The sequence below is a fragment of the Lissotriton vulgaris genome, chromosome 1_1 (assembly GCF_964263255.1).
Source record: "Lissotriton vulgaris chromosome 1_1, aLisVul1.2, whole genome shotgun sequence".
NCBI lineage: Eukaryota > Metazoa > Chordata > Amphibia > Caudata > Salamandridae > Lissotriton > Lissotriton vulgaris.
The window spans coordinates 820,342,599-820,366,828 of record NC_141685.1 but is presented as its reverse complement, the minus strand read 5'-3'; the positions used below and the strand labels follow the sequence as shown (position 1 = coordinate 820,366,828).

Sequence of the window (24,230 nt, the reverse complement as noted above, 5' to 3'; positions counted from 1 at the left end):
GTTTTGGGTAAATAGGCCTAGACCCCTGGCTGTGCCGGTAACGGCCCACTGGAGGGCAGCAGCGAGGCGGCCCCATCCCCCGACATTCTACCTACCACCTTCATTATCCATCTCCCTCACAGCAACGAGAGCGGACTCTCCATGCTCCCGCCCTGTGACTACGGCAGGTGAAGGCTAATCGCATCTGCACCACAAAGTGCCGTGCTGTTTCAGGGAATGGGCCTTGAATCCTGGCTGTGCCCGCAGCGTAACCGGATCACTGAACAGGCCCAGAACCCCTGGCTGTACCCACAATGGCCACTCGAGGGCAGAAGCCAGTGTCCTCATCCCCCGACATTCACGCCGCAGTAAATTACTCAGCACTGGTCCCATGGGAGAACGGCAGCGCGATGCTCCTCCTTTCTGCTTTCTGCAGGAACAGGTAGAACAGGTACTGCATCGCTAACGTGCAGAGTACAGTCCTGCATGATGAGTAGACTGCGTCTCATCATCCTCACGCAACACACCCACACATGGCAGGCGCCACAGTACTGTGTCCCGACACAGAGTTTGGAAAGCTCTGCAATAAAGGAACAAAAAGTAACTTTGATTTTTGGAGCAGTTTGCCAATCTCAGTAGCCGGCTGAGTAGCCCTACATAAAATGTTGACCCTACTGAGATTATTATGTTTTTTGGGAACCCTACCAATTTGTATACCACCTTGCTACTTCACCTAACTCAGATCAGTGGTCACAGGATTTCTATGGGGAACAGGCATGCGGAGGGTAGCCCTTAACGTACTAAAGCGGCCTAGAGTGGAAGGAGGCTGGGCGGTACCTGACTTCAATGCTTACTATCTGTTGGCACAGTTACAATGGCTCACAAAATAAGAGGCCGGTCGCCTAAGGGGAACAGAGTTAATGGGCGAAGACTTGATGACCCTGAAGCTACTATCCCAACTTACTCTAAGGCTTTCGATCCGGAATCCGGTCCTTCTCATGGAGTTAGCTACAGCAAGGTGCTGCTGGAACAGGTATTTGCGGCAAGCCAAAATTAGAAGCCTTATGCCCCAGAAATCCTGTTACTTATGTGTGAAGACTTACCGCATGGGGGTAGTTGGCAGAGATTGACGGCTTGGGTGGACCAAGGGTTGGCTACAATGGGAGACTTATTTGAGGAAGGTGCCATGATTCCCTTCAATGACCTGCAGGAACGTTATGACTTACCCAGGGGGGACTTCTTATTGCACTCGTCTCTCACTGAGCCATACGAAAACACTGGGGAAGGGGACTCACTGAGCCGCCGACGTCGCTGGAGTGCCAATATGTGGTTATGGCGGCAGGCACATTTAAGGCGGTCACCTGTTTGTACAGGCGCATAACATGGAAGCCCTACCCACCTTATCGGAGCTGCGCCTAAAGTGGGAGGTAGACCTGGGAGAAGATATACCAGAGAAAACATGGGGAGAGCTGGTGGAGAGGGCTTGGAAAAGCACCAAAAACACCAGATTCCAACTGGTACACTTTTACATACTACATAGGGCATACCTTTCTCCGGAGAAAATTAATATGTACTTCGCAACTCACTCTGCGGTTTGCCCCAGGTGAAATAAAGAAAGTGCGGGTTTCAAACACATGTTCTGGGACTGCCCATTTCTAGGTAATTTCTGGAAGGAGGTGGTCACAGTATTGTCTGACATCACTGAAAGAGACACTGAGACATCCTTCAAATACTGCTTATTGCACTGGTTCCCTCCCACATCCAAAAATAAAGCACAAGCATATTTTTAGATATAGGCTTACTCCTAGCCAAAAGGGACATTACCATGCAATGGAACGTGAAACAGGGTCCAAACACAGCCAGATGGAAGAAAGAACTCATTAAGTTGGCAGAGTGTGAGGGAATAATCAGGTTGCAAATAGCAAAATGGATGGACACCTGAATACAACGACAGGGCCCCAGGGAGGGGGACAATAGAAACAGAACGACACAGCCCTCACTGATTGAGGGATCCCGTAGTGTTGCCTCAGTCCCAATGCGCAACTTCAACTTGAGTAGTAGGTTTGTATGTAAGTAACAGGGATGGGGGGAGGGCAGGGTGGGGGGACTGCTGCGGGTAGGGTGTTTCAATCAAGAATAAGGACGCACACAGTAGATCCAGAATTAGACACTGTAATGGCAGGGTTTTTGGCTCTATTTAGCAGTGATATAGACTTTAATCTTGCTCACATCTAGGATAGGTATTCTTAGCTTGTGTTGGCCCTTTTAAGCCCTTTTTTCCAGACCTAGAAGAGGATAGCTGCTTAATATGATGATAGATCCCTTATTCTTGACTCTAATCTGTCTATTGCCTATTGGCTTTGACATACTTGATGGTTTATGTAGGTATTCTGACAGAGCTAAGGGGTATTTCATCCCTTTCAGGCCTACAGGCCTAGAACTAGAGGGACTCCATCTTGATGGAGCTGAGAGGCTTTTTAGAGTAAAGGTAAAGTTTATAGTTAAAGCTGTTGTTCGCCCTAAGCGAACCGGAGAGAACCGGCCAGAGCTGAATCTAATCAGGAATTGTTCCCGGGCTCAGGTCTCTAGACGAAACAAGCAGACTGGTCACTGTGGGAGCGTCTAGCGCAAGGAGCCTGGTGCATGGGATTGGTGGGAGGAAGCTGCTGGCTGGAACTTTCCATGAGGAAACAGCATTCTATATCAGTGAAGTGCAGAGGCGGAGTCAGTCAGTCGAGTGGAGTTGGCGGCAGAGAGTCGAGTGAAATTGGAGGAGCGGAGAGGAGTCAAGCTGGAGTGGTAGAAGAGTGAGGAGCTGTTGGAGTAGGAGAGAGAGAGAGGGTTCAAGCTAGAGAGAGCTGAGTTGAATTGAAGGAGCAGAGAGTGTTGGTAGAGTTGGAGGAGTGGAATTGCAAGAGGAGAAGAGACAGGACATGCTTGGAACAGAGAGAAGACAAACAGACAGTCAGTGAGCTGGAACTGAAGGAAGCAGTCAGAAGCAGTTACTTATCAGGAGGAGGTGTGAATAGCTGGAGTCTGAAGTAATGCCTTTTAGAAGAGACGGAGGAGAGATCGTGGACTAACCTGTGGGAGCAGCTGGAGTTAATTGGACATTGGCACAGAGACAGTTAAAACAGAGTGAACAAGCTAGTGGAATGAAGAGCATCAGAGCGGCAGAAACCATTAGATTGAAGCTGGAAGGTGGAGACAGTTTGTGGGGGAGAGGAGTCCAGTGCAAAGTGATCAGCACAGAGGTGTATCCAAGAGTGCAGGAGAGAGAGGGAGTCTGAGATGAGCCAAGGCACAGACGAGAGAGGAACCCAGATGACAGCTAGAACAAGACTTCACACTAATCAGGTGATATCGGTCCTGTCATATTAGTTTACTTTACACTTGCATCTTAATCTTGTCTTTATTCCCTAAGCTATTGTATTGCTAATCCTTTTCCTTGCAGCGGTGTGTTCTATCTATAGTCTTTGTCAGTTACATGTGGATGTGTCCATTATAATACAAATCTGTGTAGGTGTTTATATTGTTAATAAAAGCCCCAGTTTTTAGTGAACTGAAATGTGCCTTGTATTCTTGTTCAATCCGGGTAAATGTATCTCCTAGTTGGTTGTTGTTTATATGAACGGATGATTAATCCCGATCAGGTAAGTGGTGATCAAATAAATAGGGAGCGAGTGGACCTTTGATGCCAAGAATAAGAGGTACATTATATTAATTGGCTAACTCCTAATATTGTAGTAGCAAGCCCTTAGTGAATAGGGAGAGAGAGACTTCCCAATATATAACTGAAGGTGTTCATAGGAATGTGGTCGTCGTTGATATACGGCGTTAGTGAGAGCGTTGGGGTGGATTACCAACGTGTATACCCACAGGATTGTGGCTTGTGTAAGTGAGAGCGTTGAGGGGGATTACCAACGTGGAGGTTTGCCGGATTGTAAACCGTTTGGAAAAGAGAGCATTGGGTTCTGCAGGCCCATGTGTAGACACACCGGATTGTGTGTCATATCTGCCCTGGGGTAGATTAGTCTGGGTCTGAGTGGCCGCAAGACTATAAGGTATGAGTGTGGTGTAGGGCATGGATATCCTTAGTAATCAGTGAGTATTCTTAGTATCCCTATAGATTTAGTGGTGTTTCTAATAATATGAGCTTGTATATTGCGAGTTCCCCATCCTCAGGTAGGTACCCAGGTGCCTGGATAGATGGTCCTGAGGAGGGATGTGGTTACGTTCTGGCTGGGTTGGAGGGGCCCCTAGGGGCTGATCCCATCTAAGCAGAAAATCCGGCCATTACAGACACTAATGGAAGTACGTCCGTGGGATTGCTTAGAGTGGGGTGGGAGTTAAGAGAATTGAAGTGATTAATATTCCTCTTTACTTAATGCTGTATCAGTTGTGGAACGAATTAGTCCATTATGATCCTGATAACTGAAGTATAAGATGTAGTGATGTCATCTGGATCTCTATGTCAAACCTAATAAAGTTTGTTTTAAAAAAAATTGAAGTGTCATTGACACTATCAGACATAATGTATTATTATTTGGGCACCCTGTTTTCCGTTTTTACTGATTTTTACAGATAAATGCAGACAGAAAACATTTATTTTCTTGTCTGTATTTATTTTTAAATGTGGCTAAAAACAGAAAATAGGTTGCTTTTTCAGTCATTCTAAATGCTGTCTGCCATGCCTGCCAGGCCAATAGCTGTATGGATTGATAGGTAAGAGGGTTAAAAAAAGAAATGGATTTTATTAATGAGGCTTTACCAGCAGGAACTATGCACAATGTTGATACTGAAATTTGAATATTGTCACATAAGTGCATTTATTTATGTTCGTTGGGTGTTCACAGCACTGAAACTTGGCAGGCATCAAGCAGGAGTGCCTATTTATTTGTTAAATAAATGTGGAAATATACTAATTTCAGCTTAATTTTTCCACAAAACCCAAAATAAATATGGATAAATACAGATAAAATTAGCAAAAAATAAATATGGATAAATATAAACGGAAATGTCAAAAAAATAAATACCATAAAACCTGGAGCCCTAATTTTTATGTGACAGATAACAAACCAAACAAGCATTTTCAATGCAACAGGTCTCGCATTTACGCACGTTTGAGTTATTGGCATTGTAAAGGACAATGCCTTTTATTTATGTTTTGGTTTTTGAAACATAAATAAAATGCATTGTCATTTACAATGCCAGTAGCTTAAACTTGCGTAAATGCGAGACCTAATACATTACAAATGCTTGTTTTAACATGCCACTGGATCAACCGAAAATTACTTTTCTTTGGAAAATAATTCTCTTTGCTAGCTGTAATTTGACATCTGCAGATTTTATCAGTGAACAGACGATGTATATTAAACAGCAATTCTACCAAATTAAATTATCAACAGTTGATGGTAGAGATAAAAGGATTAAGCTGGAGCAAGAAGAACAGAAAGTTAACCTTCTGATGGAAAAGACAAGAATGGTTTCCGGAACGCTTGTCCAACCACTACTACTGAAAAGCATGTCCAGAACATACAGAGCTTTTGTGTTACTCTTCGGGCAACCCGGTATTACCATAAGGCCCAGTATTACCATATGTGGCATCCACCGAATAGAGCCAGAAGCTGGTGGATGAAGGCAGTGACAGAACGAGAAACCAGCAGAAGTGTGGTACAGTGGACCACTGCCAGAGAGAGCATGTAATGGTCACTAACAGAGAAAGAGACTGATGCTAGAGTACAGTGGGATACCATAAAAGTATGCATCCGCAAAATGTGATGAAGGGCCCATCAATTCCCATCTCACAGAGATATTCATTGGTATTGGGCTCAATGGGGACCCCCTAAATGGTTGGGCCCACCTACGCTGCAGGTGGCTTGCTCAGGAAAGCAGAGTCCTTTTCTCAAGTATTTACTTATTTCTTAGTCTGTGCCATTGCATCCATTCTGCAAGGCATGCAATGGCATGGCTTTGGGAGGAGAAGATGCCCCTCCAACACAAGGAGTACACCCCACACACACACAATGTAGCGGCTGGGGGGCCTCAGTTCGGCCCCTGCTAGAGCGGGTAAAGTGCTCACGTACACAGAGAGATCCCTAGTGGGAGTCAGGTACTTGTTTTTCTTGAGAGTGAAGCACAATTCATTTTTTGGTACTGCAGTTAACAACACAATGAAACACCTGTAGTAATGTGGTGCAGAAGGTCACTGATACCTTTAGGAGTGTGGTATAGGTCGTCAGAAACAGAGGGAAGGTGAAAGGGAGAGACCGATACAGGTGGTCATTGAGACAGAGAGACCTGAGGGAGTGCACTATAGACGTTCATTGAAATAGACAGATAAACCTATGGAAATGTAGTGTAGGTGGCCACTGACAGAGGGGGAGAGACCTGTGGGAGCGTGCTATAGATGGTCATTGATCGAGAGAGGCACAAACAGACCTACGGCGTTGTGGTATAGGTGGTCACTGAGAGTCCATGAGATCTGTAGGAGTGTGATACAGGTGGTCATTCAGAGAGCGAGGCAGAGACACTGAGACCAGTGGAGTGTGGGAGTGATGTAGTAATTGACAAAGAGCAATCGGCGGAAGTGTGCCATAGGTTGTTAACACACGGGTCCAGTGGGACTGTGCAATGTGTGGTCACTAACTGTGCGACCTGTGGGGGTGTGCTAAGGGTGATCACCGACAGAAGGACCAGTGGTAGTTTTGTTCAGGAGGTCAATGACAGAAGGAAGCATGTTGCACCTCTTTTTGTACAACCGATAGTGTGCCTTTGGCAGTCTCTATGCACTGTTCGGTGTCAGAGAGTATAATATATAGGATAATGTACAGCCATGGATATATTGTAAGGATATTGCAAGTAACCAAGGAGCTCGGGCTGAATGCACTAATGAACTCGGGGAACTTTTAGTTTGAATTGCAATTGGTGAGCCATGCTGTGGCTTTAAAGGTTTCTGCGCTTTCCGTGAAGGCCCACCTAACAGTTTGCTGGTGCTGCATGCCAGCTGGTCGCAGCAGGCAGCAACCTCCTATGAAGTATGGCCCAAGAGGAGGCAGAACATTTAGTTTGTCCTTTGAGAAGCAAAAGAATCATGTGCAATGACAATCCACAGACAACATGCCTGCCCTCTCTTTTGAGAGAGCCACACTGAGACAGGCAGCAGAAGGTGATTCAGGCACAAACTGTTTTCAGAGTTTTAAAGATATGTTGGGCTCCCTCGTTCCATGGGTGAGGTCAAGGGGGGGGGGGGACAAGCAAAAGTACTGGCAAGGGAGTAAGTGTAGCAGGACTGACTTCACGGCTGCCTGCTTATGATACCTTATTACAACTTTTTCTTATTAAATAACAAGTGACAGTTTACAAAGCCATTATTATTGCCCACTTATAAGATTAACTTGTTAGGTCTCGCCTAGCGACACAGCGCATGCACTGTTCACTTGCGAGACTATTGTCGTCGCTTTTGCTTCGGAAGCGGGGTGGATGCTCCACACTTGCTTCTGATAGGCATGCGTAAAAAATGTGCGCTGTTAATTGGAAAGGAGGCATGTTTGTTCCCTCCCTGTCTCCTGATTGCTGTGCCTTCCAGGACAGGAGATGTGGACGCGTACGATGTGTCTTTTGCTCACGGCGTTTCAGCACAACGCGCGCATGGCGCGCTTTCACCGTTTTATGTGTCAGGAGATATGCATGCGTACGGCGTGTCTTTTGCTCGCGGCGTTTCAGCACACTGAGCCTCTCAAAGGAGAAACGTCAACAATCTTCAGAGACTGAGGGCGCGCCTGCGTGTGAAAAACCCTGACATGGCTGTGCCCGTTTGTGGGGATGCCCGGCTCATCTTAAATCGCACCATGTGGCCCGTTTCAAATCTTCCAGCCTTAACTTCTACCGCCGTGACAGTGGCACAGTTAGTATCAAGGAGGGGGGTTTTACCCAAAGAATTCCACATGGGACCTGGGCGCTATATAGTGTACTTGGTAAATAACAGTGCCCCGTCGATGGTTACTTTTCACTCTTTTCAGTTGACACGCCCGTATGAATCTGGATATACCTGTGTCAACGTAGACTATTCTAAGTACAATGGGATATGTAATGATCCCCCACTTTGGCTCAGGGATCTGAAGCCTCTGGAATATAACTGTATTTTGAATGAAATCCGATATTTAAAAGTTGTCACAAATTCTATCCTTTCACTGTCCTTTTCCTTCACAGCATCACGCTATCTCACTCCCTTTCTTTGGGGCACTGTTATTTACCAAGTATATTGGTTTACTCATTGTGATTAATTTACAGTGTTTTGACGGTTTTTACATTTTCTTTAAATAAATTCAAACAAAGGTATACTGTTCTACAGGGACCCTTTCTTTGTACACTGACAGTGGCACAGGGCAGCAGGTCACACAGGAAATTTAGGAAGGTGAGCAGAGGGAGGGTAGCAGGCCCAGGGCGGGTGCGGCAGCCATCTTGCACGGAGGGGGGAATAGATACATTTCTGTCACTCTAGTGGGAGTAAAGATGACTTTTGCAACCGCCAGCCATAAAAATGGCAGCGGAGGAGGGGGGAAGATGGAGCGCGCTTGTCAGATGTTTCTGAATTAATTTTCAGCATCATTAGATTCTATTCTCCGGCAGACAGAGACGAAGAGAGAGAAGGGGGAAATAAACAGGGATTGCAGGGGCGGGGGTGGCAGACGATGGGGGAGAAGGAACCATTTGCAAGTGAGATGGATATTTTCAGGATATGGCTGTGGTTCTTTCGGGCAGTGCGGTGTGCTAGATGCTGTTTTAGCGCCACCCCTGCCACAGAAACATGACGCATCCAGTGGTTGGGCCTGTGGGAGATGGGTGGGATTCTTCTCCCTTCAGTTGCAGAGCCGTCGATCTAACTGTTATTTCCATTTTTTATTGTTTTCTTTTTGAGCACATACATTTAATTGCAAGGGAAACCAGCCTGGGAGCGGGGTCTATTTTTTTATTTCATGATACATGAAAAGCACAGGCAGTGAACACTTCCATTGCATATAGAGCAGGCAGCATATGTTTAGCAGGCAGCCGCAGCGCAGGTGTAGTAGATGCGACTGCCTCAGCAGTACACGATTCTCTATCACAGAACATGGTTAGCACAGGCTGTTGCAAGTCAAGCTTCCCTCACGCACTGAGAGCACGTACAGCGCAGCCAGCAGCAGTGCACGCTCCCCACTGCAGAGAAAGGGTACGGCTCCTGGTGCAGTTGCCAAAGCCCCACTTACGCAAGCACACACGTGAATACGTCCGCACAAGCTTCCCTCATACACAGAGGTTACATAGAGCATGGAAAGTAGCAAGGTAAGCATCCCTCACACATGAGCCGTGCATATGCAGCAGTAACTCACACTTCTCTTACACAAAGAAAGCACCATACAGCAATAGCAGCAACATTGCATTTGCAAGCCATCCCCACACTCAGCGCCATTACATCATGGACAACTTAAGTGCAACCTCCCCTCGCTCCCAGGACGTGCTGCCCAGTCAGGGGCAGCTTCCATCACAAGAAGAACAAATACAGCACATAAAGCTCCACTGCAAGCTGCCTCCCATACCGACAGACACACACTATCTCTTACAGCAATGACAGCAACAGCTAGGTGAGCTTCCCTGCATACACTGGAGCAGGTAGGTCCTGCACTGTGAGCAGCAATGCAAGCTTATCTCATACACATACAGCAAAGGCAGTGCACCAAAGCTTCACACTCAGGAGAAGTACAGCATACACAGCATCAGTGTAGGCGTCCCTATAACACACTAATCCATCCAGAATTAGTATATAGCCAAGAAGTAGTGAAAGCTTCCCTCATGTGCTGAGAACAGATACAGACTTGTCACAGTAGAGTGTATCCAGTTTTTAAACCTGAGGGGTGGGCTGAGTTCATTTATCTTGTTCAAGACTGACAGCGTAGAGCAAGAGAGGATAATAAGACTGACAAAGAATAGGCCTTAAAACTCCACCAGGTTTGCTTATTTGTATGGCCAAGGTAAAAAAAAAGGATAATTATATAAGAGTTTCTGATGTACTAACCAGGACGTGGGCTTCTGTCTATGACCAGAGATGGTAGGAGGGGCCTCTGGAAAAAACAGGCTCAAATGGCAGATCCAGTACGATCGTTGCAAGCACTACCGTAACTTTTACAAATACCTGTTCGGACCCGATTGCATTGCATCACGGACAACAGGGGGCATGGACAACGGGAGTGCGGGCTGGGGAAGGGGCGAGAAGGGGCGAGAAGGCACAAACAAAGTAGTGCTCACAGTCTAAATAATACATACCATTGTACTGTGTAACACTCGAAGTGTAGTGAAGGCAGAGCCTTCCGTGCACACATTGCTATGTTAACATGAGCTTATTAGACGTTTAAACACCATTTCGCCATTTTGCAGCTTTTGCACACGACACTGCATGTATCTCTTATTGTAAGTTCGACTGCTTGAATTTCTTCACATGAGAAAGGCTTGTTTTCAACATCCCTAGACTTACATTGCGACCTCAGTCTTTACATTGTGTATGCAGAAACCTCCAAGGTTGCCATAACAATGTAAGCTGTTATTCGGGCTGATTGGCCCACGCTCTAGACACAACATGCACACAGCTGCAGCTAAATTCTAGCGCCTTTAATACTACACTGCATGCATGATTAGGACACTTGGAGAAAATCCTTTCTCAGAGAGAGAGAGAGAAAGCTTTGCTGATCCTGATGTGATTCACTTCTGCTGATCATGGAGATATGGGGTTCCCTATTCAAGCCTAAGAGACCGTCTATTATTATAAAACCTAGTTCCTAGCTGGGGAGGGTGATACACAAGGCACTATAGGTCCTGTTTCCACTATCATTATGTTATGATTTCTCCCTTTGTGTTTTATGGAATTGTAACAATGCTGATCGTATTATTTTTAATCATGCCTGCTTATGTTAGGAAAAATACTGCATCTTAGAGCACGTCGTTAAAATAAACATTTTAAACTTTTCTGTGTCTCTATTTACTCATGTTGCGGACTGGTATGAGAAGGACAAACGAAAGAGTGTACTTGATTCCCACCATTCCTGAGAGTAACCTAAGTCGCATGTTCTGGGTTGTCTAATCATTGGCAACTTCGCTATAGGACGGAGAGCTAATGAGACACTGATGCTAGTCGGTTAGGGGTTCTAGGTACTGAGGTGAGTTTTTTGGTACACCACAATTCACTGAGGTCCTGGGTCTCTGTGCACAGTTCTGTGTATGAGCAGAATCTCTGCAACAGAAGTAAAGGGGCCAGTAACTATGGGAGAGTACAAATGACGACATGGCCATAATAAGAAGGGACTAGCAAGCTCATAATCAATCAGGCTGTAGCATTTAGGGAAGACAATGACACAAGCCAATTAAAACTGTGGGTGGAGCTTCCACTCCATACTCCATGTCTCACAAAGCAAGCAGCGCATGTGAGCTGCCACTTTAGGCTCGACCTGAAAAATGGAAATGTCACACATAGGTAAGGTAAACTCAAAACTTGGCAGCTGTGCCTTGTAGTGAGTTCTTCATGAAGCTCTTGTTTTGTTTACGTAATTGGGTACAGGTTGGTTGATCACATCAGGTTAACATTTGAGCTGCCAAGCTAGACCAAAAAATGTTATTTGACCATTAAAACAGAGCTGTAAATTAGAACATATTAATATAGCAGCACTTTTTTCTTAGAAAGGCGAGAATCCTAACAGAAGAGTGTTGATTTCAGCCGTCACTGCGGTGCACCTTTCAATACACCTCATTTCACGCACTGCCCAGAAATGATTCATTGTACACATGCATACATGCCAATAGACCCGATTAAGGCCAAAAATGGCTTTATTTTAGCTGTCTCCCGCCTGAAATTGCATTTTCTACAATGAAAGTCAATGGGGAATTTTCATTCTCCCTATTTCTTATGTTAAATCTCCCAAGTCTCTGTCCTAAAATGTTGGCATTTAGGCAAATGTACGAATCACAACTAACTTGATTAAACACATATTAACGTGTCTGATAACCGAAAGAATTCTGCAATTCATACTACGCGTGCCCATCATAAAGAGTACCCACTTCTGAAACTGATACGCTGTCCTGTCTAGCAATGAGCATTTTTGGTTGAAACACTGCGCCTAGGTGCTCGCGGCGTGTGAAAGGAGATGCCGTGAATGTTGCAAAGCGGCCATCTTGGGTTAGAGGTAGACTCAATGTAAATGAATCCGTACAGGATAATTGGCTTAATGTCATTAAAAAAATTGGTGGACAAATAGTGTAACCTTTGTAGACATATCTCATAAATATTTATTCCTTTAAGAAACAAATAAAATTGTATTATTTGTTATTTACCCAATTAATTAAAATCAAGTTTCATGAAAATATAGATGCATGCCAAAGGTGCATAAAATGACTACGGAAGTAATAATCAATTGCGCTTTGTAATCGTTAAGTATGGGTTCAAGACGTGTGACCTTTGCGAATGTGCAAGTGTTCCACTTGTTTTCTAATAGCAAAAGTAAAACTAGTAAAAGCAACTCCCCTTCGTTCCAATATGGCGACTAGCAGCAGTAGTGACGTACTGGACATGAAACCCTTTTGCCATTATTTGCGATTGTGACGTAATCTTTGTGCGTTCTAGTAAGAACTCTTGTGGTTGGAGATATTGGAAGCCAGGTTGTTGCTGTAGCTGCGAGGCTCCCTGGTGTCCGAGATGGAGGACTGCACGTTCGTTACCGAGGATTGTGAGGAAGGTAAGTTCACAGGAGAGAATCTGATAAGGAATGGTACCCCTTCGTTTCACGTAGAAAGTTGACATTTAACTCACAGGGAGAGATATAATTGATAACTACAGCTTTTCGTCCCTCACTATCTTGGTTTGACACAGCTTGAGGGGGCTGTGCCTTCCCTCGCGCCAGACACAAGTCGGAGAAGGCTGGCTACCCCTCACTGGGACAAAGAACCATAGGAATGACACAACTCTTTAGCGATACATTAATATTTTTCCATCATGTTTATTCAGTGTTTTCCTGATGTTGCAGACCAAAATCCACAAATCTCGTAAGATTAGATGGACCACGTGACCTTAAAGCAGTGTTGTTGAGACAAGTGTTATATCCTTGTCTGGTTTACCAATATAATTTTCTAGTTCTGGTACTTAGTTAAATGACTGTCGTTCTCCGTACGAAATGTAATTTTAAATAAACACCTTGACATTAACGTACTAGCTTTTTCACTCTATCGAGACACGCTATGTCACTGGTAAAATATGGATTTACAGCAGCACAGAATTCTGCCAACGTTCCATTTGCACTTACCTGGTGAGACTTTCATAAACAGGTGATTAATCGTGATACATGTTAAGACGTTACTCTGCTATTGTCGCTTGATTTAAATGTTGAGGTGAAAAATATCTTTCAGTTCAAATAACACCTGATTTAACATTCAAGTACATTTTTTACAGTGTATACCTGATTAGAAATGCACCAAGAATGAGAGCTTCCTTTATTTAATACACACACAGTCACTTTACTCCATAGTTCCTAAAATTGGGAGTGACATACGCACAGTTGACGAGCCTGCCTATTGACTGCCAATGGCCTCTTGCTTTAACTAGTATGCCTGAAGCTTAGGTGGTGGTTGTGAAAGAGGATGAGAGTTTCCGCGTGTTCCTGGCGGTATTTGTGTCCTTGCTTTCCATGACTGCTCATATGCAGCCGGCTATGAGGTGGGGAAGTAAATGTTAAGCGTCAGTTTCTCCAATTTACTGTTATCCTCCGAGTTCCCAACGTACGCTGCATGCCTTTCCCGTTCCTCCACTATGCAGCCGTGGCACACTGTTTGAGGATGCTGTCAGGTAAAAAGTTGGGCATATGCAAGCCATCTCAACAACAAGGCAACATTGTAAATGGCTGGCTTACAACTCTGGCTATGACTACTTGATCCATGTAGGTTAAAGGGGGAAAAGTGCATGACTGTGATGGAACTACTTCACGATTTTCATTAATCCTCCGCATTTTCAGAGGCTAGCTAAAAACACATTTTCCCAAATCTAATGTGTAGTTTACAAATCTTGTATGGTCATTTTAACATGTCAAACATGTTAGACTGTCCTTTGAACGTTTTATGGTTCAATAGTTAAGGTATGCAGGTGGTGAAACAAAGAATGGCAGCACATGGTCTTTACCTCTTCATACCTTCCTTCAGATTGCACAGCTGCAGGTGACACTTCAGTTGTGGCAGAAATATCCGAGGACATCAAGACGGAAGAGTCTATGGAAGGGGGTGTTACCACAGACGAGTCCGCACAGATAGGTGAGTTAATGTACATGTGCCTTTTGTTTTATTCCCACTAACATAAACTATCCTGTAGTCTGACTTTTACTGAAGAGTAAAACTTGTCCAGTTTGACAAAAGCCCAGAAATCGATGCTTGTGCTGCAGGACCTGAAGTAGCACATAGGTTACCAGGCAAGGAGTCCAGGAGCAGGGGCATACTGCTTTCTTTATCCGTGAATATGTGCATTTATATGGTGACAATAAGTGGACCTCTGTGTCCATTCTCTCGCTCCGCTTTTTCACTCCTTTTTTTTTATTTTTACTTTTTTTACTTTTTTTTCCCCCCTCACTTTTATCTCTCCCCTTCACTCTCCTTCTGGGTCTTTCATCCATTTTCTGTCGTTTTCTCCTCATTTCAAGCTCCCCTTCACTCTCCTTCTGGGTCTCTCCTCCGTTTTTCACTCGTTTTTTACCCTCCTCTCAATTCGCCCCCCCCCGTTTTACTCTCCTGTGTATTTCCTCCACTCTTTCTTGCACTTTTGCTGCCTTATTTGCACTTTTCTCTCTTGTTTTGCTTTTTTCCTTCTGCCTTTTTAGGTCTCGCCTGTCAATGCGCATGCGCATTGAGCTTGCGAGACTATAGGGGCTTAAACAGACTTTAACTAGACTGGCGATTTGATGCTGTGCCCGTGCGCTTTTAGGTCAATGTGCAAGCGCTTTGAGCTAAAATGCGCGTGCACAGCATCAAATCGCCAGCCATCTGTTCCCCAGCTTGGCGCCTCCGCTCCTGCTCTCTCCTGGCTGCTCCTTCCCTAATTATTCACGGCCGGCCGTACTTTCACTTTCACGGCCGGCAGGCTGTTTCTCTTTTTTTTTTTTTTTTTTTTTTTGCTTGTTTTTCTTGTTTCCCTTATAGTGCTTGTGGCCCGAGACAACTTGACACATTTACAGCCATGTTTATTTCAGTGTGTATAGGAGAGGAAGGGGAAGCTTTCCCCAACACCTGAGGTGAGCCATAAAAACTTATAAGAAACAGCATTTCAGATGGTACTGTTTAGGGGAAATCTCTTAAAGTGTCAGGGATGTGGAATTCCTATAGCCCGACGCCCACGACATATTGTTTGGGGTCAAGGGCAACAAGTTTTAATGTGTATTTTGTCCTTGGGACAAGTATGCCCAACCCCCTGCAGCAGAAACCCTTTGGCTGCCAGTTTGCAGTAGCACATTAAGGGCCATGGAAGGGCACTGCCTAAAGTTAAGTTATTATTTGGGTGCCTATGTTCAAACTTGTATTTATGGTTCATTAGTTGAAAGCCTTTATTATTAGGGTGAGCGCTCTAAGTAAATGTAAGTTCTGACTGCACTACTGACAGTGGTTACAGTATAAAAATGTGTACTCACGGTTTCAAAGTTTAGCAATATGAGGCTATGCATAATGCTCCCAGAATGCTCTCTGATTAGATGCATATATTTGCAGAAGCTTGAGAGCAAGATTAATGACTCTTTGCTTTCAATATAAAATGTAGGAAAAATTTTTTTTTGCTAAACTACTGTGAAATTTCAGGTACCGTTTCTTTGCAGCTTCATTTAATAAAATGTGTTGATGCATGCTAGTATTTCGCAAAAACACCCATATTGGAAAACAGTGTAACCAGTTTCAATAAGACTGAGAAACATAAAAACAAACAAGCATTGGCAAAGCCAGCAGGTCTGAAACTAGTGGTCAGCCCCTTAACCCTGCCAGTACGTGACTTGTTCTGGCATGGCCCCTGTAAAGCCCTCTTGATGCAAGAGCTGCCGGGCCCTCACCATTACAACAAACATTGGCAAAAGCAACAAAATAAAATTGGTCTAAAAAAAAGCACACACTGCCACATTAGTTACTGCCACTGAACAAAACCACCCAGTGTGCCAACATACTCCCCGTGAAAGAGCCCAACGCCGCCACCCACAGCAAAGCCAGCCGATACAGAGAGCGGGAAAGAGAATTTCAGTAAACACAAAAGGCCGTGGTCAACGCCAGACCAAACCAGGGGCCCTATTATTAAAGAAAGTCCCAAAAGTGCACCCCCGGTATACGTCCTTGCATTAAGTGCAGCTATATGGCTTTCGTGAATTCACAAGAATCCACAGAAGTAGGGCAAGAAATGCACTCCTGGAAAACACCTGTGAACTGCAGTTCACCACGAGCAAACATGAATGTGTAGATTTGCTCATGCAAAAACCTGAGTGTTTGCAAGGTCACCCTCCCATCAACCGCCCTTCTCCCAACTCTGGAAGAAGGTCCACGTCCGCCACTGCCAGGAACAAATCTCCAACACTTCGGCGTGGGAAAAGTTTAGAGAAGAGTTGTTGAAAAGCCCTAAAGCACGCAAGTCATAAGATCCGCACAGACCCAAAGGGCATTCCAACCCTGGAACTACTGCCCCCCACTACCCCCAGTGCCAGCATGCAGATCCGCAGAAACGCGGCAACATAAAGGGACTGCCAGCATCCAAAAACCACCACGGCACGAGACCTGGCACAATCAGAGAGGCCACACAAGAGCTCCCATATGAGATTGCCGCCACAACCCGTCGCCGAACCACATGGCACCAAAGGGACAAGTGGATTTTGTTACAGGACAAGTAGATTTATGAAGCAACTTGCCCCATGGACAAGTAGATATTTTAATAAATTCCACACCCCTGAGTGTGTACGGATATTTGAAGACTTTAAGGTGCAAGAGTGGTTGAACACGAGGGAATGACATAACAAAAAAGTGTGCTTCTTTCTTCATCCATGTTTAGTTTCTACACCTCCCCCCCATTCTGAGTTTTGCTTCTTTGCGTTGCACACGGATTTTGTTTCCAACTCTCTGTCCCTTGTTGGCTGTCGTTCGCAGCATGTCGGTGCTGTTTTGTCAGTTGTGCATGTGTGTGTGCCTGTGGAGAGCGGTTTAAAAACTCTTAGCCCACCCATGGGGAGGGTGGTTGGGTTTGCAGTGGTTTTACTGCCATTGTCAACTGGTTCTTTTCTCACCTCCTTTCTCCCTGTGACACCTTCCTGCCTCCCATGGGTGCTTTATTGCTGCTGCTGCTTCTTGTTTAAACGACTTACAGAAATGTTTTGAAGGTTCCACCTTTGATGGTGTTCGCAAATTTAAAGAAAGAAAATCCATTGAGGCATTCAAAATGATTTTAATTATTGTAATGTATGTGTTGATGTTTGTCTGCAGCCTGCATGCTAATTAGTTGAATCCCCGCCTCAACACCGTCTCTGCATCACTTGAATGTAATGAGGCACTCCCGTTTGGAGGAAATTCTATAGATGGAATAGTCCGTTTTTTAGGTTGAGGCTACCGTCGCACTGCGTAAGCAGTGGGCGGAGCCGAAATTTTATGTGTGTAGTATGGGGGCCTCAACACGCCCCTCTTCTCCATTGGCTGGCCTCGTAAATGCTGGCCAGCCATTGGAGGAGAGCAGCGTCACTCAGTTCAGGGCCTGCCTTGACGCGATTCGGGGGCTTTTCCGTGTGTTTTTTTAAGTCCCACCCCTTTTTTTCGTCATGCCTTTCTGTTTTCGTTTCTTTCTACATTCTTCAAACACACCCCCTAGTCTAAAGGACGGGGCTTACAGACAAAAGGCACGGAGTGGCTTGCTCACGCTGTCTGCTCTGATTGGTTAGCAAAAACCAAATAAGCTTTCTGATTGGTGTACCTCTCAACCAATCAGAGAGTTTACTGGCGCGTGGGGGCTGCGTGAGCAAGTGCTGTTGACTGGCCGTCCCAATCGCAGTAACTGTGCCTATTCCTTCCATCCGGTCACAAAGGTACAGGGCTGAAGCAAATACTTCTAAAGAGGACCCCCTGGAGGCCGGCGGACCTGGAAGAGGCTGTAAACAGTTGCCAAAGTTTCAGTGCGATGACTGTGAAAGCGGGGGATTTCTGTCTTTAATAGTTTTTTGAGCCCCTTACTCGTGAGAGAGTTGCCCGACATGTTCCACGCTCCTTTCGTTTTCCCCTACGTTAATAGTAACACCCAGGGCTTGGGGCCTCAATTGCATGAAATCATGGCTGCCTTTTTTTGGATTCTGGTCTCTGTTTAACGAGGTCCTGGAAGGATGCAGGCGGACAGGGCAGTCTTCATCTCGGGATCCCAGGTGTGAAGGTCCACCCCCTCACCGGAGCCGGCTCGGCCACCGCGCCCCCAATCCCCGCCTGCCCGGGAGCCATTTCACGCGGGAGCTCCGGCTGCAGGCTACCCCCGGATCCTTCCTGTCCCCTTCATTATGCCCAGAGAATGCTTCTCCTGCACCCTGCCTCCTCCCCCACCCCCGGGGCTGGCCTGCAGACCCCCGGGGCTGGCATGCAGTGATGGCAGCGGTGTTGTCCCTTTTGTTCAGAGTTTGACAGGCTGGCCGGGGACTGGGTATAAAAACAGGTTTTCTTTTGTTCCAGGATACAGATACTGTTCAATAGCTGTAGGTACGGATTTGGGGAAGGGGACTGAAATACCTCGGGGGTGTTTCACAGCCAGGGACTTTTGAGAAGGTTTGAGGTAGGGTGTGGCGGTGACACCGCAGCATGTCTTGTGTTTGAGTCAGGGCGTTCTGCATGAGCTCAGGTTTCCTTCATGCTGGCTTACTTTCCGTGGCCGGAGGGGGCTAGGGAGAGAACATATGTGGCAAGTGCGGTGTCCAGCTGCAAGGACATACGAAACCCCCAGTTTTTGACTGGGGTCATTTCATTTATACTGCGCAGTTGGTGCCGTTACTTTTGAGATAATCGCTGCACCCGCGATTTACTTTTAATGTTAGCACAACCCCTTACCAAAGCTCTTAAAAAGGCAGAGGAAGGAACCACTGTGTGCGTGCACGCGAGGAAAGCGAGAAATAATAGCAAAACAAATTATATTTATTTTAGAGGTTTTGATATAGCGCTGCTAGACCTTGAAGAGTGAAAACAGCTCTTTACACCAAAGAGGGGAAAAACGTGTACTTCGAGCAACAACAATAGTAATATGAAAGCAAATGCCCAGCGCTGTACGCACCCGCGTGGCTTTGACAAAGCCGTTAATAAGTTAAATATTTTAACATCTCTTTCCGTCATGCTATTTTAGCGTTACAAAAGCGTGAAAGAAATCTTTTTTGATGGTCTTTATACTGCCTGATCATTAGATCCGTAAACATAAAAAACGGTCTTGGTTTAAAATAAACAGAGTTGTGGTAACAGAAAATGTAGCTAGTATATATGAGCCCGGGAAATTGGGAAAAACCGGACACCGTTGCCTCTCTGTGGATGCGCGCCATTTGGCTCGCTGGACAGTCACCTTCATGCTCAATCGAGAGCCGCCATTTGAACACCTGGTAAAGTGTGCAGAAGCGGCGGCGACTCCTTCCTGGGTTCATAAATGTAAATAGCTTACTGCAGGGTGTGCTGTAATATAGGTGAATGCATTACACCTAGTTTCCTCTTCTCTGACTTCAGAGGACCAGCGCAGTCCCACACTTGTTTCTAGTTGGCCTTACTTTGCTCACTATGTGCTTTTTTCTAACGACGGTGTTGTCAGATGTATTTGTTGTAAAAGCACTTTGAATAGGTACTTCGAATAATACAGTATTGTATGTTTTGTGATGTTGCCGAAGTTTTAAGGTGTACATGATCGATCCTCTCCTCACTAGTTTACAAGAACGGAGTTCAAAACACATTTTCCAAATTGATAATCTCATACAAAATGGCGATGAGTGTGGTCTCTGAAAGATTTTCTCTGTAACCCAGAAAATCGATTGTGGATAAATATAATGCAGTCATTAAAGAATTGTTGATGAATCCAAAGTGTCATAGGGAGTTTTGAGGGTAGCTTGCTGTTTGAGAAGATATTTTCTGGTTCATGAAGGTGTGTATGTTGGAATTTACTGTAAAACTATTTTTGGTGACTGAGCAGCTAAGGATATTGTCTCATTCCTGCCCTGCATTCCCTCAACGTTAGTGATTGAAAATGTTGAGGTTTTGTCAGTTGTGAGATAGACTGTTTGACACACATAAATGTGTTTTCTCAATATATCACATGCTTGGAACAGTTACGAGTGTTGAATAGTCTGTCTCCTAGGATTTTGTGGGCAGAGACAGTAGCTTTGTCTTAGTCCACAGGAACCTCGAATCTAGACCAGATTTGTCCTTGCCACTTGTCATACCTGCTGATAGGGGTCAGGTGACGTGTGCTGTTTGTGTCTAGTGTGTTTTAGTATTCATTTAGACAGTTTCTGTAGGAAACAACTTAATGTTTTAAAAGCAAGTGCGGACAGTGAGGATTATTTTGTCTCCGGCTACAGGACTTAAAGTGGAAGCAAACTTGGCTTATGTTATAAGATATACGCTTAGCTCATTTACACTTAATGTTTTTGTGGCACTGGAAGTAAGAACATAAAGGTGCTCTGGCTAACATTGATTGGAAGCAGTCCGGTATTACAAGGTTTACTGACGGCAAGAATAGGTGAGATGAGGTTCAGAGGTAGGGTGTTCCAACCGGAGAGAGAAAAACAGAGAAGTTATATTCTTCCGAGCTTGCTCAATGAAATGAGAGAGGCTCAATAAAATGAGAGGCAGAATGGTATCTGATAATTCCTCAGGAAGTGTAGGTGCAGATGCCAACTCGAGGAATATTTCTTTTATGAATACACAAATAAGTTGCTCTCGCGTAAAAAGTGACAAAACAAATTGTGGCAAACTACTTTGCGGAAGCTGGCATCTCACAAAAGATGAAGGACTGTCCTCGCACACTTTTTACACACACATGTCACTTTTTACTCGAGCAGCTTCTTTTTGTGTATTCATTATAGGTTGGATGCCAGCTTGCTCCAAACACCCCGCACATCTAGTTCCCTCCCCTGGTAGTTCCTAGGGTTAGTTTGTCTCTGTGTGTGTCTGTGTGTGTGGCTCTGTCTCTGTGTGTGTGGCTCGGTCTCTGTGTCTGTCTGTGTGGCTCTGTCTCTGTGTGTGTGGCTCTGTCTCTGTGTGTGTGGCTCGGTCTTTGTGTCTGTCTGTGTGGCTCTGTCTGTGTGGCTCTGTCTGTGTGGCTCTGTCTGTGTGGCTCTGTCTGTGTGTGGCTCTGTCTGTGTGTGGCTCTGTCTGTGTGTGGCTCTGTGTGAGGGTGGCTCTGTCTGTGTGTGTGTAGGTGGCTCTGTGTGGGTGGCTCTGTGTATGTGGGTGGCTCTATGTGAATGACTCTGTGTGGGTGGCTCTGTATGTGTGTGTGTGTGGCTCTGTGTGTGGGTGCAAATGCTATAGGTCTTGCATTTGCGAGAGATTAAGCTATTGGCATTGTAAATGACAATGACATTTATTTATATGTTTTACAAACAAAAACGTAAATAAAAATGCCATGAGCAATGCCAATAGCTCTAACTTTAGCAATGCAGAGACCTTTGCATTGCAAATGCTTGTCACATTGGCTGCCATTTCACCGAATGTTCTCCATTCAAATGGCAAACATACGAAGGAATCCCCTGGTGTCCAGTAGGGGCATCTCACCACTTATAACTTATTGTAAGCAGCCATGGTTTACCATTATTAAACTTTAGTCATTTAATCAGCAAAGTAGGATATAGCCTGTTAACTGCATTTGCCTAATTGGAAATATTGAAAACAGGTTGGGGAAATGGTGCAGTTTAGCAAATAGGCCATTATTTAATGCTATATTTTATGTTTGACGTTTTCCTTTTCCCTCTTTGTTCTGAGCTTTCGCCAGTCTGGGACGCACAAAGCCGGCTTCTTGCACCAAAGTGCACTCTCTTGCGCATTGTGTGCTGTTGCATTCAACAAGATACATTTGCTGATTTGAAAGATTTATGGGAAGAAGTTTTTTTTATTGATGTGCCAAACATAGCCTGGCAAAAATATATTAACATTGACAAAGCCAATAGCTCTTGCATTGCAAGACCGATTGGCTTTGCCAATGATTGTTAGTCTATTTCTAAGCACCAACATTTTTTCATCTGCCAAACAGGCTGGGAGATTGTGATTTTGTCGCATAAATATTTCTAGTGCAGTATTTGTAAAACAGCCTATGCTTTACTGCACATTGTTGGCCATTTTATATAAAAAAAATGATTATTTGTATTATAAAATAACACAGTGGCTGTGTATTTACTGTCTTATTCAAAAAGTCTGAGCCACTGCAGCGTTACCTTGCTACTGAGTCCCACCAGTTTTGCTGCACCTATATATTCATCAAAGGTTTGAAAGATGTTAAAGGGCCCTCCTTGTGTTAAATGTATAAGCTGTCATTTCTGATTTTAAGCCTTCACTTGTTCGACTCTGATTTTTAATGTGAATTAGGATTCCTCCTCTGGGTAGAATATTCCCAGGTCAATCCGAACTTTGTTCTCAATGAAAAAGCAACTTTCTAGAGTTGCATTTGGCACAAAAAAGATATACCCTCTACGATATATCTAAGGTTGAGAAGCTTGTGATGTGAAGTTTATTGGTAGCTTGTTGACTTGTACTCTTTTGGTTGCAAACGATCAAGTCTATTTTCATATAATACAAACTACTTCTACTGAAGCACATTTGCTCTTTGCATTTCTTCAGATAAACAGCCTGTCATACCTAAAAGTGTTTTACAACTAAGTCAGTTTCCTAATGTTCTCATTTTTAGGTCTAGCCTGGGCAGTGTGTGCGCTGCCCTGCGAGATGCTGTATTGAAGTATGGAATAGAAACCCCGTCCACTCTCTGCCCATATTTGTCATTGTCCTTCGTAAATGCTGGCTTCTGATTCGTTAATAGGCTTGTTAGTCCCTCCTTAGTACAGCCTTGTCTTCATTTACAACCTACCAGATTCATTTATAACGTCCCATGAGGACTGGCCCTTTTACTTTGGTTGTTACACAGTAAATCTTTTTTTCTTCTTCATTCCTTTTAGCATCCTATGCCCAATTGAAGCGTAATGCAACGTGGCTGCGTGTGCGTTGTATGCACCCGGTCAAAAAAAAAACCACTTATGTTATGGTGTACATCAGTGCAGCGCAGCGCATTATGCAGTCTTACAGTTCTTCCCTGTCCTTCTATGAAATCATCTAAAATGGCACGTCATCTACTGACTTTGTTAGGCTACTAGGGTGAATTAAGTGTTGTAAATATGTAAATATTTAAACAAATTAGAATAATTAGCCAGCATGAAATGTGTTCACAAGTCGCATGGCAGTGCATTTTCACAAAACTAAACGTTTGTATTTACAAGCCTGTTTCTTTTTATAGTCATGTAAATACAACACATATTACATTACAAATGCTATAGGTGTCACGTTTGCGAAAAGTTAAAACTATTGGCATTGTAAATATCAAAGCTATTAATTTTGCTATTTTCAAGACCAACATATAAAAAAATTGTCATTTACAAAACCAATAGCTCCAACTTTTCTAATGCGAGACCTATTGCATTTCCAATGCTTGTTTAGCCTGTTTTTCCCAGCCACTGCTGCCCCCACGGCCCCTCCCCTCAACATGGCCAGTTCGACCGGCCCAATCCAGCTCGTCTCTCAGCTGTCCTGCCCTCCCTGACCCCTACTTGATGGCATCTGCGCCGCTGGCAAGCCCGACTGCGACCAGCGCCAGGAACCCTGGATCTCTGCACTGCCAACGCTACGACTCAGTGGTACTCTAAGCTCTCAAACCCAGGCCGCAACAACAACTGCAGCTAGCATCACCAGCTGACACCCACGGACCCTTCAGCTGTCACCGCTGCCGGCACACCTGCAGCACTCCCAAGACCACGGACCCAGCGCAACCCGCCCGCAAGAACCCAACCGAACTGAAGACCCTGCAATGCATCCTCCTCAACGTCCGATCCCTCCACAAACACGCCACCGAAATCTGGGACCTCCTCATCAGCACCACCCCGGACGTAGTATTCTTTATCGAAACCTGGACCACAACCACCTCGGGACCAGACTTCGCCATCCACCAAGGATAAAAGATCTCCAAGAAGGAC

The 24,230-nt window shown here is 44.8% G+C and overlaps 1 protein-coding gene across 1 annotated transcript in view; it reads left to right on the top strand.

The window, feature by feature from the left end:
• The first annotated feature begins 11,393 nt into the window (after positions 1-11,393).
• TRMT1L (tRNA methyltransferase 1L) overlaps positions 11,394-24,230 on the top strand; it is a 540,757-nt gene continuing 527,920 nt past the window's right edge. Inside the window, exons 1-3 of the mRNA XM_086957219.1 lie at positions 11,394-11,482; positions 12,626-12,737; positions 14,191-14,298. Of these exons, the coding sequence (XP_086813345.1) occupies positions 12,698-12,737; positions 14,191-14,298 (148 nt within the window). The 5' untranslated portion in view covers positions 11,394-11,482; positions 12,626-12,697. The remainder of the gene's footprint in view (positions 11,483-12,625; positions 12,738-14,190; positions 14,299-24,230) is intronic.